Source organism: Musca autumnalis, unplaced genomic scaffold, assembly GCF_047663935.1.
Source record: "Musca autumnalis isolate F117 unplaced genomic scaffold, ASM4766393v1 scaffold_4, whole genome shotgun sequence".
NCBI lineage: Eukaryota > Metazoa > Arthropoda > Insecta > Diptera > Muscidae > Musca > Musca autumnalis.
In genome coordinates, this window is record NW_027411977.1 from 88,249,064 (window position 1) to 88,269,072 (window position 20,009).

Below are 20,009 nucleotides of genomic sequence, written 5' to 3' on the forward strand. Positions count from 1 at the left end.
TAAATTATTTTAACAAACGAAAATTTTGCATTATTTGTTGTTTTATATGATTGGGTAGGAATGGAATTGTTAGAAAATGTTAAAAAATATTAATGTCGTTATGTTTATCTTTGGGGTGTTGATCCGGTAGCCAGAAAGGTCTACAATTAGAGAGGCAGGGATAAATCGACTAGATTTTCCAACATTTTGGAAGCGGGTCTTATTTTGGTGAACATTCCTATCGATAGATATTGCGCCCACCTGTCAATTCAGTTGGTTGCCAATTTAGAGCTTTTGAACCATTATATCACGAAACATGTACTTGCCTACGAAAAACGTAATAATGCTGTAAATAGAGCCATTAGGAGTACCTTCGGTAAAACATTTGTGTGGGTGGTAGCCCAAGGGGTGGACTGATTGGGCCCACTTTTGGACACAATATTTTGAAATTCAAATTTTGGATCAAATCGGTTGCTCCATTTATGAGATATCGCACGTACCATTTTGGCTAATATTTTGGAATTTTTGTGGGGGAGGTACCGGAAAGAGTGGACCTATTAGCACCAATTTTAATATGCAAAGTGTGGATCAACGCAGTATTCGGTTCGTGAGTAGTCGTGCAAACCAGCCACTACACATGTTGGCGATAGGGGTTTTTACTGCTCTCGGGTCATTTTCTCAAGAAGTTTGGACTTGCGACGCAAAAAACTTGTACCATCGTAGTAGAGGCTTTGAGCGCAATATGTTGCAAGAGAAATACAAGGGTTCGAAAGGAGGTCCTAACCTGAACTTTTCCGAAATGTTGTGTGAGAATTGACATTTTATTTTAAAGGTTTCAGCCACGTTATCTTACGAAAATGGCTGAAATCTATCTATATATATAAAAGAGCTCAGTGAGTGAGTGAGTGACTGACATATCATCGCCCAGACGAAACCGTTGAAGCTAGAAAGCTGAAATTTTGACTGTGGGTTGCTGTCGGTGTGTAGGGGTGAGATAAGGCTGGGTTTTTGGAAATTCGACCTAGAAGGGTACAAAAAGTAGTAAAAGGTACTAAATATGGTACCCTTTGTATTGGGCAAACAGGAAGAGCTAGAATTCTGAAATTTGGAATGAGGGTAACTGATGGAAAGTTAGAAAGATGTACCAAAGGGTTTTTGGAAATTCGACCTCTAAGTGTACGAAAAGTACTAATTTTTGTACGAATTGTATATTTTGAAGGGGTTTAGCTAGAAACTTGGAATTTGGTATGAAAATCAAGGTTGGGAAGTGGTGTTTATAAAAGGAAATGGTTTTGGAAATTAGTACTCATGTGTACGAAAAGTTCTAAATGGTACTAAATTTAGTACAATTTGGATTTGGGTGAACGGATAGAGCGGGAATTCTGAAATTTAGAATGTGGGTCACTGATGGAGAGTTAGAGAGATGTACCAAAGGGTTTTTAGAAATTCGACCTATAAGTGTACTAAAAGTTACTAAAATTTGGTACCAGTTGTATATTTTCAACTGATATAGCTAGAATATTGGAATTTGGTATGGAAATCAAGGTTGGGAAGTGGTGTTTATAGAAGGAAATGGTTTTGGAAATTCGTACTCACGTGCACGAAAAGTTCTAAATGGTGCTAAATTTAGTACAATTTGGATTTGGGTGAACGGATAGAGCTGGAAACCAGAAATTGGAACTATGGTTATTGTTAAAGTGTAAGAATGAGATATGGGTGTAGTTTTGTAAATTCTTACTTATGTCCACGGAAAGTTCTAAATTTGTTACAACTTGGATTATTGAGATAGCTTTGGAAATTCGTACTTATGTGTACGAAAAGTACTAAATTTGGTACAATTTAGATTTGGAAAAATGAAGAGAGGCGTTATCCTGAAATTTGTAGTAGTGATTACTGTTGGAGTATAGGATTGTGGTAGTTTTGGAAATTCGTACTTATGTGTACAAAAAGTACTAAACTGTTCTAAATTTGGTACAATTTGGATTTGGGTGAACGGATACAGCTGGAAACCTTAAATTTGGAATTAGGATTACTGTTGAAGTGTAGGATAGAGTTGTACTTATGTGTACGAAAAGTATTAAATGGTAATAAATTTGGTACAATTTGGATTAGGGTGAACGGATAGAGCTGGGAACCTAAAATTTGTAATAATAATTAATGTTGGAGTACAGGATTGAGGTAGTTTTGGAAATTCGTACTTACGTGTACGAAAAGTATCGTGAAATTTGGAATTATGATTGCTTTTGCGTGAAGGATTGAGACAGATTTCGGAAATTCTTATTTTGTACATATAATTACGAATTTCCGAATGGTACTAAATTTGGTACCATTTGGATATGGGTACAATATGGTACAATTTGGAATGGAGGATTGAGATAGTTATTGAAATTCGAACTTTCGTACGAAAAGTATTAAATGATATACGAATAACGGCGGAATTCTGAAATTTGGTATTATAGACGCAGTTGGTGTGTAGGGTTGAAATAAGTGAACGAAGATTATTAAACGCCACAAAATTTGGTTAAAATTGTTCAGATGAAATTGTAAATAAATATCGCGGTTGGGATATCGCGATGTTATTTTTGAAACGTTTACCTATTATAAGTACTAAATTTGGTTGTTTGTTAGTGTTCAGATAAGGCGTTTTTGAAATGCATACAAATTCTGAAATTAGGTATGGAGGTCGCTAAGGACTGAATTATTGAGTTGGTATTGGAAATACAAAATAGTACCAAATTTGATGTTGGATGATGCTGGAATTTTATAGGTAGTGTGCGCAAAGTACAAAGTACGAAAGTACAATAAATTTGGTATTGGGCCAAGGAGAAGTTTCACTGTTAGAGGTGTTAGTACAATAAGTTTACTAGAAGTCATGGTAGAACAAATATAAGGTAAAGTTAATACTACAACAAATACAACTCGAACAACAACCACAAATGAATTTGTTTTTGTTTGTAACGTTACTGACAGTTGTATTTGTAAACAAAACAAGGAAATGTCTATAAATTATTGGAATTTAAAAAACTAATAATTTTTCACATTTGGTTGAATATTTTGAAAAACATGAATGAAAATTCGTTATATTTTCAATTTTTATGTTTCCACATCATTCCACTAAATGCATAAATTCTGGCAGAAAGTAGAATTCTTGCAGAAAACTTTGGGGTCGCTGGAAATTCATAGAAAAAGGAGAAGCTGTTTCAATGTTTTGTTTTAGAAATCAAAGAAGCACATGTTTATTAGGGCTTTATTTTTTAAATTTTAACAAAATACCTCACATATTAACAAACGTTGTATCGCCTCTACAAGCGGTGATTTACTGCGCGGCTTATCGTTCGAACTTGGAGGAGGTTACATATCATTGATATGAAGGAGTCTTTCTGGGAAATGGTTTCTTCCGAATGATATATATTTTTTTTTTCTCAAAAATATATGTCCCTAATGTACATCGAAATAAAAATAAATGTATAAAATGTCATATGAAATTTGACACTAACGTTACAACCCAGTTCAGTCAGCTGTGTATTGCTGCTACCTTTTCTTATTCTACCATGCTTTGAAGTCAAGTTCTTCAAAAAGGAGCTTTGAAAATTATTCATAATTTACAACACCGTATGTACACTCCGGTTCATCTGAATAGAACCAACGTGATTGAATTTACAAACACCGTTATATCTAACGGTAGGAGAACATGTAGAGTATATAGTAGCCAAAATATTCAATAACTTATATGTTTTACATATGCGTTATAACGGTACTTTTCACTCGCTTTATGAAAATCTATGCTCATTTTAGCCATTTTACAGGGTTCACCAGAATAGAACCATGCTAACAATTTTTTTTAACCAATTGTTAGTTGTGGTAAACTTTTATAAAAAACAAATATAATTTAAAATAAAAACCGAGAGTGTCCATTGCCAACAAATATTGTTATGTAGAAATCGGTAGAAACAATTTATAAAGTCAAAATTTTATACTGAATTGTCTTCAACATTTTCAAAACCACAACAAAATGTCAAAGAAGTCACATTTGACACGATTATAAGTCCAAAACAGAGGAACTATGGTTCCTCCCATTCAAAAGTTAATATTTTATCTGTGGATGAATGCAAATCGATGGGTTCCACGCGGTTTTGTTGCCTCTGGACATCTAAAGCTCCGAAAATAACGAAAAACCCACCGCCGAGCAAACGTTGCTCGAAAGGTTTTTGCAGATTCAGGTTTTGTATTTGCATACCCAATTGGCTCGGTTTTGAAAATAATTTATGCAGTTTTCTATCAATTAGTTTAATATTTTCGATTCGTCGTGTATTTTTGAAAAGGTCTCATTCACAAGAATTTTTCGAAAATAACAGATGACAAGAAAGGGACATTTATGTCTTTTTTAGTCTTTCTTATCACCTCAATTGTATAAATTACACTGTGCAACAAAATTCAATTTTTTTTAAATGATAGGAAAAACCGAGTGCACTCTGAAAGTAGAGCTAAAAATATGAGACACGTATGTCAGCGTTTTTAAAGTTTACGTCGGAAAGTAACCAAAATAGGCGGGGCAATTTCCGTCCATTTTTAAATTTTTCGAATATTCGAGTTTAGATATCTTGGAGTCCTTACATTTCAGGTGTATAGTGTCTTTGGCAACTTTACTTAGGAGGGTGTGGGAAATATTTTTGTTAAAAATTTTAACCCTCATGCGGTTCATCAAAGGGGTCTTTTTTGTCCTTTTTTTCGAAAATCTTTCAAACACTCATTAAAAGTGTGTTTGTATAAAATCCGAATATTCTACAAAATTGTTCGCCATAAAATTTTACTATAGACCTTAGAATACACCAAATCTGTAACTCTTGTCTAGTAGCCAGGAATCTCTAAAAATGAAAAACACGTTTTAGGGTTAAAGTCGGACTTCATCTGAGTTTATTCAAAATTGTCCCACAAAACATAATTTTAGAGAGATGAAGTCGGAGACAAATATATTCTCCGTCAAATTTTACCATAGGTCGCTAAAGAAATGAAATGTCCATTTGCATTTTATAGCATGAAAATATCAGTATCAATTTTGCTGAAAAAAAACATGAAAATATTTCCCATTTTTTTTATGAAAAAATTTTCCTTCTTTTTTCTAGTTGATACATGGAAGTAATATAAAACTTGCTAATAGGTGAAAAGTGTCAAAGGATGAAAAATTCTACACAAAATTTCACTATGAGTTTCGAAATAAACCATAAATCCCATACACTATTTCCTTAAAAAAATTAGATTACAAATTTATATATATTAGGATGAAATTATATGTTTTTATTTCGGGTTGTTAATTTTACACAATTCCATACAGGATCAAAATCTAGAAAAATCCTTTATTTTTTGGGAATATTGTTAAAGAAAGAAATGTTCCAAATGAAATTTCATTATGAGTCTCTGAATAAAAGAAATCTGTAACCATAACATATAACATTCGTAGCAGCACTTGTTTTTGATATATAGGTTTTAGGACCATATTTTCCAATTTTCATAGAGATTTTCGTTGTGATTGAAAAATATAAATATCTTTTTGATGGTTTTTCGTTATAAATTCATACATGAGTTGTGCGTTCAATTTATACAGCTTTAAAAACATTTGTGGTGAATATATATTTGAAAAATATAAAAAACCTAGATGGGACCTGCCAAAATTGCGTATTTAGCCATTGGTTACTTATATTGCATGCGAAAATACATTAGAGGTCTACGGCTATGCACAATTTGGTGTGGTCCAAAAAACTACAATGATGGGACTCACTCCTACTTTGGTGGCATTTACGGAATAAACCTTAGAAAGTGACATAAATGACTATATCATAACTGGGTTCGTTATGGTCATTCATGATACAGCTATTTATGTCAATTGCTAGGGTTAATTCCATAAATGCCACCAAAGTAGGAGTGAGTCCCATCATTGTAGTTTTTTGGACCACACCAAATTGTGCATGTTAGAGCCCATATGACTCCTATATTTTCACTGGACCATAGCCGTAGACCTCTAATGTATTTTCGCATGCAATATAAGTAACCAATGACTTATCCTAACTACGGAATTTAAGTTGAAAGTATAAAAATAGGCAATTTTGGCAGGTGCCGTCTGGGTTTTTTATATTTTTCAAATATATATTCACCACAAATGTTTTTAAAGCTGTATAAATTGAACGCACAACTCATGTATGAATTTATAACGAAAAACCATCAAAAAGATATTTATATTTCCAATTTATATTGGAACATTTCTTTCTTTAACAATATTCCCAAAAAGTAAAGAATTTTGCTAGGCTTTGATCCAGTATGGAATTGTGTAAAATTAACAGCCCAAAATTAAAGCATATAATTTCATCCTAATATATATAAATTTGTAATATAATTTTTTTAAGGAAATAGTATACATGGATTTCCCATTTTGAAACTCATAGTGACATTTTGTGTAGAATTTTTCATCCTTTGACACTTTTCACCTATTACCAAGTTTTATATTACCTCCATGTATCAACTAGAAAACATTAGAAAAAAATTTTCATCAAAAAAATTCGGAAATATTTTCATGTTTTTTCAGCAAAATTGATACTGATATTTTCATGCTATAGAATGTAAATAGACATTTCATTTCTTTGGTGACCTATAGTGAAATTTGATGGAGAATTTTTTTGTCTCTGACTTCATCTCTCTAAAATTATGTTTTGTGGGACAATTTTGAATAAATTCAAATTCAGTGTTATCAAAGTGTAAGTTACTACTACATAATAAATATACAACAAATTTTTAAATTAAATTCAATCGCGTATTTCAAAGACTTTACTAACCTACCACAAAGTAAAAAAATCATACAAATGCAATGTGTGATTTGTTTTTAACGATATTATTAAAGCTCAGTATAGTGTTAAAAATACGTCACGAATTTAATAAAATGTTGTTGGAAGTGGATCACAACGGTAATCTCAATCTTAGAAACATATTGTTTCCCATATTGCATTTGTATACATTGATTTCCTTCAATTGATCGAGAGATTTATCTTTCCACCTATATACGTAACATATATAGACAAGAAGTTTTGGTGTTCTTGAGGTATCAATAACAACCAAAAACCAACGGTATACAAAGTTTCAAATTAAATGTGTCAAATTAAAAACTATTCAAAATTCATGTGCCACTGTACATGTGTTTGGCATTTTAATTGGAGTAACTCTTATTAGTACCCATACTACGAATCTGCTATTATTTTGTGTGTATGTACATGACATTAACATTACTAATACTGGCTATAAATACCATGTTTAGGTTCTGATTCCAGTATCAGAAGTTATTTACTTATCGGAGTAAACGCATTCTTTCTCAAAACTAAAACAAAATGTTCAAATTCGCCGTTGTTATTTTCGCCGTTATTGCTTGTTCTGCCGCCAAGCCCGGTTTGGTTACTCCTTTGGCTTACACCGCTCCCGCTGCTGTTGTTGCTGCTGCTCCTGCCCCATTCGTCACTGCCACCAGTAGCCAATATGTTGCCCGTAACTACAATGGTATTGCCACCGCTCCAGTTGTTGCTCCCGTTGCTGCTCCTGTTGTAGCCAAGACTTTCGCTGCACCTGTAGCTGCTGCCTACTCTGCTCCCGTTGTTGCCAAATACGCTGCCACCTATGCTGCTCCCTTCGCTTACTCCGCTCCTTTGAACTATGGTGCTGCTCCAGTTTTCTTGTAAAAACTTGCTGATTATTTCCGATATGATTCGACCAAATTTTAACAAACGAAAATTTTGCATTATTTGTTGTTTTTTTGTTTTTTGATTGGGGTGGTCTTTTAAACCTTTTTTGTTAAAAAATTTTAGAAAACATCCCATTATTTCAATGAGGTACATTTTAGGCATATACCCTAAATGCTACAGTTATAAAACAGTTTCCCCACTCATGTCAAAGAGTTTATACTGATCCCAATTTTACTAAATAATATGGGACTGCTTATGATACTCTAGTCACTTTTTGACCAAAAAATTACCTTTGATCAGGAATAACCTTTTTCTCATATGGAATCGCTCCAATCGATTTCAGGATATTAATCGTAGTAGAAGTAAAAAATGTTGCAAAAATTATACGATTTTTGTTACTGAAAACCATAAAAATGTCTCCAATTTTGATATAGCCCCCGTAGATTGGCACACCCTTATTTAAGGTAACTATAAGCCACATGTTTCAACCAAATTGTCAAACAAATTGTATTCAAGTGAATAATAATAATTAGTTTCCTTTGTTTATGAAATTACTAATCTATTCTTCTTATTGTAGGAGAAGTATATCCCAACTGATAATACTCCATTCAAAAGAGCTCATGTGGGGTATGATCTTACTCCTTTCCAAAATATGGATCAATATTTAACATTTTACGAATTGAGATTTGGAACTCCTGGCAACACACCATATTAAATTATAGCAATTTCGGTTCGAAATTTTGACAAAACCAAAAAACTTTTAAAACACCGAACATCGGAGGGTACCGTTCCGTGGGGGCTGTATGGAGACTTGGACCTATACCGACAAATTTCTGGTGGAAGGTATTATGCCCCCAATGAATATTAAATACGAAATTTAAACCATTTCGGTTGGATATTTGATCCAAAATCTTCAGAATACCGAAAATTTGAAGGGGCCATTCTACGAAGGCTATATGAGGACGTGCAGTAATGCCTACGTTTATACGGGGACTATACCAAACGTGAACCTATACTGTCTGACCTTTATAAATGTCTTGTACGTCTAGCCAATACTAAATACCAAATTTCAGTTACTCAGCTTAAATAATGTGGCTAAAACTTTCAAAACACCCAAAATCGGAGGGTGCTGTTCGATGGCGACTATACGAAGACTTGGGCCTATACCGACAAATCTCTTGTAGAAAGTTTTGTGCTCCCAACGAAAACTAAATACCAAATTTAATACTGAAAATTTAGAGGGGCAGTTCTACAGGGACTTATATGAAGACGTGGAGCAATACCGAAAAATTTAATTTTAAAACTTGTATACCCTCAACGAAGACTAAATACCAAATTTCAGCCATTTCGGTGGGATATTGAGCCCACAATCTCCAAAATACATACCGAAAATCGGGAGGTACTGTTCTATAGGGGCTATATGAAGATGAGGACCTATACCGACAAATTTAAGGTGGAAAGTTTTACACCGACAACAAAGATTAAATACACAATTTCAGCCATTTCAATGAGATATTGAGTCAACAACCTTCACAATACGGATCATCGGGACGGCGTGGCTATATGAAGGCGTGGATCTATTCCGACAAATTTCAGGTGGAAACTTTTACGCCCCCAATACCAAAAATATGGAGTTTCCGTTCTATGGAGGCTATATGAAGGCGTGGACCTATACCGACAAATTTCTGGTTAAAATTTTTTTCCAACCAGCGAAGACTAAATGCCAAAGTTCAGTCCTTTCGATGGGATATCGAAATACCGAAAATCGGGAGTTACTGTTCTATGGGGGCTATATGGAAACGTTGACCTATACAGACAAATTTTAGGTGAAAAGTTTTACGCCCCCAACGTAGACTAAATAACAAATTTCAGCTATTTCGGTGTGCTAATGAGGTGGGATATTGAGACCACCACCTTCAAACCCACAGCTCACACTAAATTACAGCAATTTCGGTGAGACCTTGAGGACCCAACCTTCAAAATACCGAAAATCGGGAGGTACCGTTCTATAGGGGTTCTATGAAGACGTGGACCTATGCCGACAAATTCCAGGAATGTTTTGTATCCCCAACGAAGACTAAATAGTAAATTTCAGCCATTTCGGTGTTATAGTGAGGATAAAAACTTCGAATACCGAAAATCTGGATGTACGTTTCTATGAGGGCTATATCAAAACGTGGACCTATACCGACAAATTTCAGGTGGAAATTTTTACATCCCCAACTAAATACCAAAGGAGGTGTTCAATAAAATCAGGACTAACGTCCTATGGGGGCTATATGTCGACTTAGAATTTTATGCCGATCAAGAATATATATACTTTATAGGGTCTCCGACCAAAATTTCGATGTGTTACAAACGGAATGACAAAATTAATTATACGCTCCATATTATGGTGGAGGGTATAATAATAAAGCAGACAAAATTTATGTATATGGATGTGTGTGTACAACACATTGTAGACATTTTTAGAAGTTGTATCTCTTTTGATATTTTTTTTTTAAAGTCGCATTATCCCTTTCTAATAATATGAAACAACAAATTATGTAAAATTTTCTTTTAATAAAATAATTTATTTGGTTGTGTCTTCTTTATGTTTTTACAAGAAAACTGGAGCAGCACCATAGGTCAAAGGAGCGGAGTAAGCGAAAGGAGCAGCGTATTTGGCAACAACGGGAGTAGAGTAGGCAGCAGCTACTGGTGCAGCGAAAGTCTTGGCTACAACAGGAGAAGCAACGGGAGCAACAACTGGAGCGGTGGCAATACCATTGTAGTTACGGGCAACATATTGGCTACTGGTGGCAGTGACGAATGGGGCAGGAGCAGCAGCAACAACAGCAGCGGGAGCGGTGTAAGCCAAAGGAGTAACCAAACCGGGCTTGGCGGCAGTACAAGCAATAACGGCGAAAATAACAACGGCAAATTTGAACATTTTGTTTTAGTTTTGTGAAAGAATGCGTTTACTCCGATAAGTAAATAACTTCTGATACTGGAATCAGAACCTAAACATGGTATTTATAGCCAGTATTAGTAACGTTAATGTCATGTAGATATACACACAAACTAATAGCTGATTCGTAGTATGGGTACTAATAAGAGTTATTCCACACATAAAATATTAACTTTTGAATGGGAGGAACCATAGTTCCTCTGTTTTGGACTTATAATCGTGTCAAATGTTACTTCTTTGACATTTTATTGTGGTTTTGAAAATGTTGAATACAATTCAGTATAAAATTTTGACTTTATAAATTGTTTCTACCGATTTCTACATAACAATATTTGTTGGCAATGGACACTCTCGGTTTTTATTTTAAATTATATTTGTTTTTTATAAAAGTTTACCACAACTAACAATTGGTTAAAATAAATTTTTAGCATGGTTCTATTCTGGTGAACCCTGTAAAATGGCTAAAATAAGCATAGATGTTCATAAAGTGAGTGAAAAGTACCGTTATAACGCATATGTGAAACATATAAGTTATTGAATATTTTGGCTACTATATACTCTACATATTCTCCTACCGTTAGATATAATGGTGTTTGTAAATTCAATCACGTTGGTTCTATTCAGATGAACCGGAGTGTACATACGGTGTGGTAAATTATGAACAATTTTCATAGCTCCTTTTTGAAGTACTTGACTTCAAAGACGCATTATTACAATTAAATCCATAAACAATGTTCAAGCATAGACATACACAAATGAATTGTATATACAAAGAAATGCTCTCACCAATGTTGTTAACATTGAGTTTGTTTACAATATAACTCAATTAAAAATGCCAATAAACACGATTTTATAAACATTTTATTCTAACAAAAACAGTATGGGGTTAGTTGTTGACGAAGTCTACATCCTCAGATAGAAATATAGAAGAAAATCTTTCCATTTTTCCCCCAAAAATCGCCTTCGAACAATTTTGAGTTTTTTTGTTTGAGTCGGTTGACAGCACATAACATGAGTGAAAACACCAAGAATGGACATTGGTGGTTCTCCTGTAGAAAGTGAAAAACCTTGAAACCCGAACCAAAGAAATATTGCTGGAAACACAATATTTCACCCAGATTGGATTGCGTGAAAGTTATAGAAAGTAAAAACAAAAGAATATTCTTTCTTTTAATTGAAAGAAAATGGAAAGTAAGTTGTGGAGATCGATTCTTACCGAATGTAACAAAGGTTGAATTGAAAAGTGATTGAACAAAGAATAAACAAGAAAGTCCGAGAAAGCACAGACGACAGGTTTCTAACCAGAAAAGCAGAACGCACACATATATGTATTTGTAGTTGAGCGGCAGTGCGAAGAAAAATTAATAAATAGAATAGGAAAAAGCTTGAGTTGCCAGAAGCCAACAAGGCTGTAAGGCTGTAATGAAATGAAAGAAGTCCATGTCCATGTCATGTGTACTTTTGCAGATTACAATGTAATTTTACTGAAATGTATGTTATTGAAAGAAAAATCGTATATTATAGATGAAGTATATGTAGCTGAAAAGGAAAGTTTGTGTTTCGTTCATATAAAAAAAATAAAAGTAAATCAGTGCAAAATTTTTCATTAGAATTCATGATGAATGGATTAGTTGACGTCTCAGAATAGAGACAGATTATTTCAGAATAGAAATAATGATGCTTCAGAATAGAATCGAGTTACTTTAGAATAGAAGTAAGTAACTATACGAAAAGCAAGACTAGAAATTGCAATCTTTTGTTTTTCAAAATTTTTGATAAGAGCAATTCAACAATATAAGATAAAATCGTTGCTTAATCTTTGTGGTTTTAAATTTTCGTATATAGTCTCTAACACGTTTTTGTAATGAACTATTTTGAACATCATAACAATTACAAATTCTTTATTATGTTTGAAATTTGCAAAAAAAAAAAAAATAAAAATTATATCAACCATTCTTTATGATATAATTTCTGTTCCACCGCAGGGTCGACCGTTGAGATTATTTGAAACTGGTCTCTTGCTAAAAATTAGTAAATGTCTATTGTACAAAACAGGAGTTTTCTGTGGTATTTTTATGTTTGATTCGACCCTTCGAATGTTAATAAAATCAAGATTATTGAGCTTGAGGTCAATGTTTATATTTTATTTCCAATATTTCAAAATTACACAGAATTTCATCTTCAGGGATTTTTCTGTCGATTACTCTTTAAATTGTGTTTTGGGAAGTACTTTCAATGGATGCACATTTCTAGAAATGTTCCTTTTTCCTTCTTCGGCAAAGGACTTTGGGAGTCATTCCTTTTGAAAGATATAGCGCCCACCAGTCATTTCAGTTCGTCACATTACAATTCTCAGCTTTTTTCAGGAAATATGGACTTGCCAACGAAATAATACCGCTCATAACGCAAGGAATGCCTTCAGTAAACATTTCTAAGGATCCTCGAACAGACCTTAAACTGCATTAAATAACTATTTTGAAGATTTGTGAGGGATGTACCCAGTATGGTACATTTTCGAGCTAAAACTAAGTTTGGACAAAATATAAATCCAAAGTTTGGACCAAATATGTTGTTCCGTTCAAGAAAAATCATACATACCGCTTTAGCTAAATCTGGAAATTTACCAGAAGAAATGGACCGAAAATCACCACCTTCGAACTTTATAAAAGGCTCGCAGAAATATTGCGATAAACAAAGTTTGGACCAACGCAGTATCCGGTTCGAAAGTTGTCGTGCGCACTTGATGTACCTTTGCCCCTGAAAAAACTTGTACTGTAGTAATATTTTTGTTTTACTTTTTCAAAATAGTTAGGCTTAATCCCATAGTCGTTGTTTTAATATTTTATTAAAACAACTTTAATTTATTAGTGGGAAAATATTGGCATTGTTTACCAAGGGGTAAGGCAGGGAAGACTATAGTTTCAGATCTCGCCACAGATCTTCATCAGTTCCCTTGTTTCTTGTTTTTCAACAAGAAACTTTTTATTCCCGCTTAAATTGATACGTGTGCAAAGAAACACTCTGATCGAGAATTTCTTTGGCACTACCTAAACTCGAGCAACTTCACTTGCAAACAAAACCAAATCTTTCCCACTGCTATGCGTTCGTCGATTCTCGACGAAAAAACACATAACTAATTTGTTGGTATTGCATACTACAGCAATAAACAACATTTCGACGGTGCCCGGTCTCACAATTAGGAGGTTTGGCGTTGTTTTATTTGGGATGACGACTTCTATTTTGTTTGCACACGTATCTATTTGAGCGGGCAATTGACACTTGGGTATAAAGAGTTTCTTCTTTTTCAACAGAGTTTTATTCTTACATCATTAGTAATTGTTCTCCTATATCAGAGGTCTTAAACTGCACTTCTCTGAAAATTTTTGAAATACTCTGTGGAAGGTTACCGAAAGAGTGGATCGATCGATTTAGACAAAATATCAGGAATGCCAAATGTTGGACCGAATCGGTTGATCTGTTCGCGAATTATAGTGTTCTGCAGGCAGCCACCCAGACGGACGAACATAGCTAAGTCGACTCCAAGATTTCTGAAACTGATTTCTTCCAAACACAATTTGGCCCTTAAACCATTATTTCGATGAGGCACATTTTGACTAAAGCTGAGAGTATAAAAAATGTAGATTGGGAAAAATTGTGTTTATGGATTTTTGTTAAGAAAATGTATACATGTATAGACCTTGGATTGGCGCCAGAATTTCATTTTAAAAGAAGTCAAAACTGGTTGTCAGAGTTTGGTAGTTCCTGATCAATGTATGAGAAGATTCGCGATAGGAAACCAGAATTATTTTAAGAGAAGTCCGACGATTGGACGCCAAAATTAGTCTATTGACAGATGCAAGATTGGGCGACAGAATTTGTCATTCACATACCAGCGTTGGGTGCTTGAATTTCATCATGGATAGACTCACTATTGCTCAGCATTAGTTCTCTATCAAGAAAACCACTATTGGACACCAACATATACAGTCTGTCGCAAAAGTTAGTATACACCGTTGAAACCAAAATGTATTAGGGATAAAAAGCACAATAACTTATTGAAAACAACAGACAATTGGTTTTATTTGATATACAAAAGGGTTGTCTTCCGTATTAACAATTAAAAGTGCGCAATATTTGCATACATTAGCAAATGTACGGTTCGAATCCCAAAAAAGGTGGCCACTAAATGGAATTCGAAAGGATCACGAAATCAAGTTCGAATAAGGAGCACCTGGCGAGGAACAAGAACTAACACAAAACAGTCTTGTCTGGGTAAATTCAAAAACAACGGTAATTAATCCTGTAAAATGACGATACTTTGTGGAAGCACTATGTTCCTAAGGGATGTAACAGGAAAAAGCTGTTGAATTACCATCATATACAAATCAAGACATGAAAAACTGGTGCTTTCATTTTCTTTTCCTAGCATATGTTGCACGAAAGGTTTCTGCAGTTTTTGGTTTTGTGTTTATACACTCAATTGGCTCGTCTTCGAATATAATTTATGCAGTTTTCTAACATCCGAATTGATATTTTCGATTCGTCATGTATTTTTAAAGAAGTCTCATCCGCAAGAAATTTTCGAAAATAACAGATGACAACAAAGCGACGTCTATGCATGTCTTCATTAGTCTGTTTTAACACCTCAATTGTATAAATTATAACAGTGGAACTTGCTACTACATAATAAATATACAACAAATGTGGAAATTAAATACGTAATTGAAGTATTTCAAAGACTTTACTAACCAGGGACGTACGCAGGGGGGGGGGGCACGGGGGGCCCGGGCCCCCCCCGAAATGGTTTGATCGAACAAAATTTATTAAGCTACTGTAACCAATTATTAAATTTTTTCTTTGTCATAAACATTTTTTGTGTTAGGAGATTTCAAATGAAAAATTATACATGTATCTATCTTATATATGTATATGAAGTTTCTGTACAGAAAATGTACATCAAGTCAAGTTATGTAAGATTTTTTTTCAAATTTTTTGTTTGAATACTCCTTTTGGGAGAAACTTCCAATGAAATCTGAATTACGCCTTCATGCCACATCATTCCACTATTAAATACGAATTCCGTAATGAGTATACTCCATATTTGTTATGTCTTATTCAAGCTATATTGAGGTCTCGAGGCTTTACACTCATCCTGAATCCAAAATATTTTTCCCTATATCGCTCATTTATATTTCAAAAAATCAAGTTTCGAGAAAAACGCGTTTTAAGTTGCGGAATGAAATTTGACTTCCCACCTTAAAAAGGTGAATACACAAAAAATAAAATAACTATTGGGATCATCTTTTGTACAGATCTTGCCAGATATTCGTGCTAAATGTCTGTGCAAGATCAAACGAATTGTTTTAGTGCTTTATAACCTCAAAAAACCTTTTTTTTGATTTATGCCAAACTCCTAGAAAACAAGCTGTAACTCGTTGATTTTTAGAGATATCAACATGAAAATTTGACACAAGATAAAACAGAAGTCGTAGAAAAAATAGAAATTGCTAATTATGCCATTCTTTGAGTAAATGAGCGATATGTTTGGACGGACAGCCCGTCCATCTGTATCTCAGTTGTCTGGCAGGCTGGAGCGCATGATAACTTTCGAACGGATCAACCGATTTGGTAAAAGTTTTGGATCTCGTAAAGAAAAAAATTTCGCTAAAATGGTAGTAATCGATTCGATCTGAACTTTGCACATCGCAGTATTTCTTCCAGAAATATATCGAACCCAAAATTGATTATATCGGTCCAGTTCTTCAAATAAAATTTTTTTCCAAATGTACAACAAGTTCCAAGAGAATATGTGTGGCCAACATCTTCATGTACGTCCCTCTCAAAATTCAACATAAGTGCAGCTTAAGACTGATCCTTTGGACTTTTTTGACAGTCCATCTAAATACTAAAGAGACCAACTAAAATGGCTTGTGGGCGCAGTAACTATTCAAAGATGAGAAAAAAATAAAAAAAATCGCCGGAGGAATTTTCTAATAAATCGCAATCAAAGTTCACATTTTTTGGGTTTTTTAGGTTTTCACGATTTTGCGTGGGAACGACAAGTCCCATCGAAATGGGACTAAAGAAAATGTTAAAGAGGATTTTCACTGCTACAACATTTTCCTTCGTTGTCTTTCGGTAGGACTTGCCGCTTCCAGCAAAATCCTGAAAATCTAAAATGAACCTAAAAAATGTGAAATTTGACCGAGATTTATTTAAAAATCCCTCCATCTATTTTCCCAGGTGTAAGCCGTTTTCAACTAAAGTTAGTTAAGGACACCATACATGACATTGTTTTATAAAGAGGCGATACAGTCAGTGCATTGTCCCAATTTGAACTTCTATATCTCAAAAATGGTAAAACTTAGGAAAAAATACACCTAAAGATGTGAACTTTGACCGCGATTTATTTAAAAATTTATCCAGCAATTTTTCTTGTTTTTGGATTTTTTTTTCTCTTTTATGAACATTGTAGTTTCAGAAAAAGCAAAAACTTCCTAAGTGTAAGCACCTTTCAATTAAAGTTAGTTAAGGCGTTCTTTAACATTATACCAAAAGTAAAGAATGCAGCCGGAACAACAATCATGAAAATTTTCGACTTATATTATTTTGTCACGACTTAGCTAGAGTTTGCCAATTGGTTTCTGAGATATTTGATCGACCATGCTGTGGCTTAGTCCAAACATGAGTTTTGTAGTCTCAAACAGTACTCTGAGAAGGATTTGGATATGAATCGTAGTCTGTATCGTCCGTTTTTAAATTTCTACAGTTTTTAATTAATCAAATTTGGCATTTTTATGGCATTAAAGAATAGTTTATTCTTAGGTTATCGACACAATAGCTAGATTATAGAAGTCCAATCTGTGCTCGCAGATTCGTGTTATTCTTCTTTTTAATGGTAATTAATTTATAGAAGTCGTATGGGTATTTCGATATGTAATTAAAAAAATGAGGCGTTATGTTCGGGTCGAACTATACCCCTATACCCTATAACTCCTGTACAACTCAATTCGTCCTACTCGCGAATATAGTTAAGTAGGGATTGGATCAAAACGTGGATATATTTTAACCACTTTCTGCATGGAGGCTCTTTCACAAAAAGGAATCCCAAAATCTGTATTACAGCTGATATTCTAAAAATTAGATTTAGATCTTTGAAATACTGAAAATCTTGTGATAGCAGAAATAATGAAAAAATACTGAAAACGGGGCGCAACTTTTATATGGCGACTATACCAAACGTGGTTTGAATTCAATTCTAAATATCTTATATTTAACTTATATTTAATACTCTGTAAAAAGTTAAAATTGTATCCTAAATATTGTGATCTTTCTCTACTGAATTTTTATACTTTGTGTCAATATTTCATATAAAATCAACAGCAAAACATTTAAAAAGCTTTACGTAACCCTACACACCATTTTCAATTTTCATGATTTTTGGTCAAGTTGGGCCCCCCCCGAAATGAAATCCTGCGTACGTCCCTGTTCTAACCTACCACAAAATTAAAAAATCAGACAAATGTAATGTGTGATTTATTTTTATGATATTATTGAAACTCAGTAAAGTGTAAAAATACGTCACGAATCTAATAAAATGTGGTTGGAAGTGGATCACAACTGTAGTCCTAAGCACCTCTTAGAAATTATTCTTTCCCATATTGCATTTGTATACATTGATTTCGTACAATTGATCGCTCTCTTTCTCTCTACGTAACCTATATAGTCAAAAAGTTTTGGTGTTCTTGAGGTATCAATAACAACCAAACCCAACGGTATACAACGTTTCGAATTAAATGTGTCAAATTAAAAACTATTCAAAATTCATCTGCCACTGGACATGTGTTTGGCATTTTAATTGGAGTAACTCTTATTAGCACACATATTACGAATCAGCTATTATTTTGTTTGTATGTCTACATGTCATTAACATTACTAATACTGGCTATAAATACCATGTTTTGGTTCTGATTCCAGTATCAGAAGTTATTTACTTATCGGAGTAAACGCATTCTTTCACAAAACTAAAACAAAATGTTCAAATTCGCCGTTGTTATTTTCGCCGTTATTGCTTGTGCTGCCGCCAAGCCCGGTTTGGTTACTCCTTTGGCTTACACCGCTCCCGCTGCTGTTGTTGCTGCTGCTCCTGCCCCATTCGTCACTGCCACCAGTAGCCAATATGTTGCCCGTAACTATAATGGAATTGCCACCGCTCCAGTTGTTGCTCCCGTTGCTGCTCCTGTTGTTGCCAAGACTTTCGCCGCTCCAGTAGCTGCTGCCTATACTGCTCCTGTTGTTGCCAAGACCTTCGCTGCACCAGTAGCTGCTGCCTACTCTGCCCCCGTTGTTGCCAAATACGCTGCCACCTACGCTGCTCCCTTCGCTTACTCCGCTCCTTTGACCTATGGTGCTGCTCCAGTTTTCTTGTAAAAACTTGCTGATTATTTCCGATATGATTCGACCAAATAAATTATTTTAACAAACGAAAATTTTGCATTATTTGTTGTTTCTTTTTATGATCCCAGCAAAATTTTATGGAAGTGGTTCCATGAGATGCCATGATTTCACTGGATCTTTTGCATTGGTTCTAATGAAGTCGTGAAAGATCCGATCTTTTCATCAGCATTTGAACCAATTCAAAGGAAGTCGTGGTGGATCCGATCTTTTCCTTAGCATTTGAACCCATTCCATCGATCCAATAGAGATGAATTTTGTGTTTTTATTTTTACACATGTAGTATATATTCTTTTATTTATCTAAATATGTACGTTTAAAGCAATGTAAGATTTATTATGCTAGGAAGTCCCAATCATTGAGCTAAAAGTAAAGTCGGACTGCAGTCTTTGGTATTAGTCGTGTTCCCTTACATGCCTGAGGTTACCAGTTTTTACCCGCAAAGTGTTTCCTTACTTTTAAAAGCATACAATTTATATGAGAGCAGTTCACCACTTTTACCATTTTTGCAACAATTACCATTTTTAAAAGTAAAGGAACATACCAATTATAAAAGTTTTCTTGCCTGCTCTAGAGAACCCTGCTCAACAAGTCGATTTGTAGATCCCTACAAAACAACAAAAATTTCCAAAACGTTGTAAAATAAAATTCACGAAATAGTAATCTGCAGTTGGAGTCAATGTCGAAATCTGCACTGCTCTGATGGGAAGTAAAATCCTTTTGTAAGATGAATCAAAACCTGTTGCGGAGGAAGTAAATTCTGTTGCGTGCAGCGGCGATGTTTAGACTGCAACAGCTGGGACGGCCGGAAGTCAAGTTTCTCACTTAAATTTACAACCAGCAAAGGTGAATCTTACAACCCGATTTCGCTTTTGTCGCCCGTAGCAAGGAACCTTGTGGCTATAGTT

At 34.4% G+C, this 20,009-nt stretch overlaps 3 protein-coding genes across 3 annotated transcripts; 2 read left to right on the forward strand and 1 right to left on the reverse strand.

The window, feature by feature from the left end:
* The first annotated feature begins 7,340 nt into the window (after positions 1-7,340).
* Positions 7,341-7,694, forward strand: LOC141403004 (uncharacterized). Its single transcript, XM_073985137.1, has one exon. The coding sequence runs from the start codon at positions 7,350-7,352 to the stop codon at positions 7,692-7,694; it is 345 nt and encodes a 114-aa protein (XP_073841238.1). The 5' UTR covers positions 7,341-7,349.
* Positions 7,695-10,296: 2,602 nt separating this feature from the next.
* LOC141403005 (uncharacterized) lies at positions 10,297-10,655 on the reverse strand. Its single transcript, XM_073985138.1, has one exon. The coding sequence runs from the start codon at positions 10,627-10,629 to the stop codon at positions 10,297-10,299; it is 333 nt and encodes a 110-aa protein (XP_073841239.1). The 5' UTR covers positions 10,630-10,655.
* Positions 10,656-18,662: 8,007 nt separating this feature from the next.
* On the forward strand, positions 18,663-19,123 carry LOC141402275 (uncharacterized). The gene has a single exon (XM_073983179.1). The coding sequence runs from the start codon at positions 18,682-18,684 to the stop codon at positions 19,075-19,077; it is 396 nt and encodes a 131-aa protein (XP_073839280.1). The 5' UTR covers positions 18,663-18,681; the 3' UTR covers positions 19,078-19,123.
* The last annotated feature ends 886 nt before the right edge of the window (positions 19,124-20,009 follow it).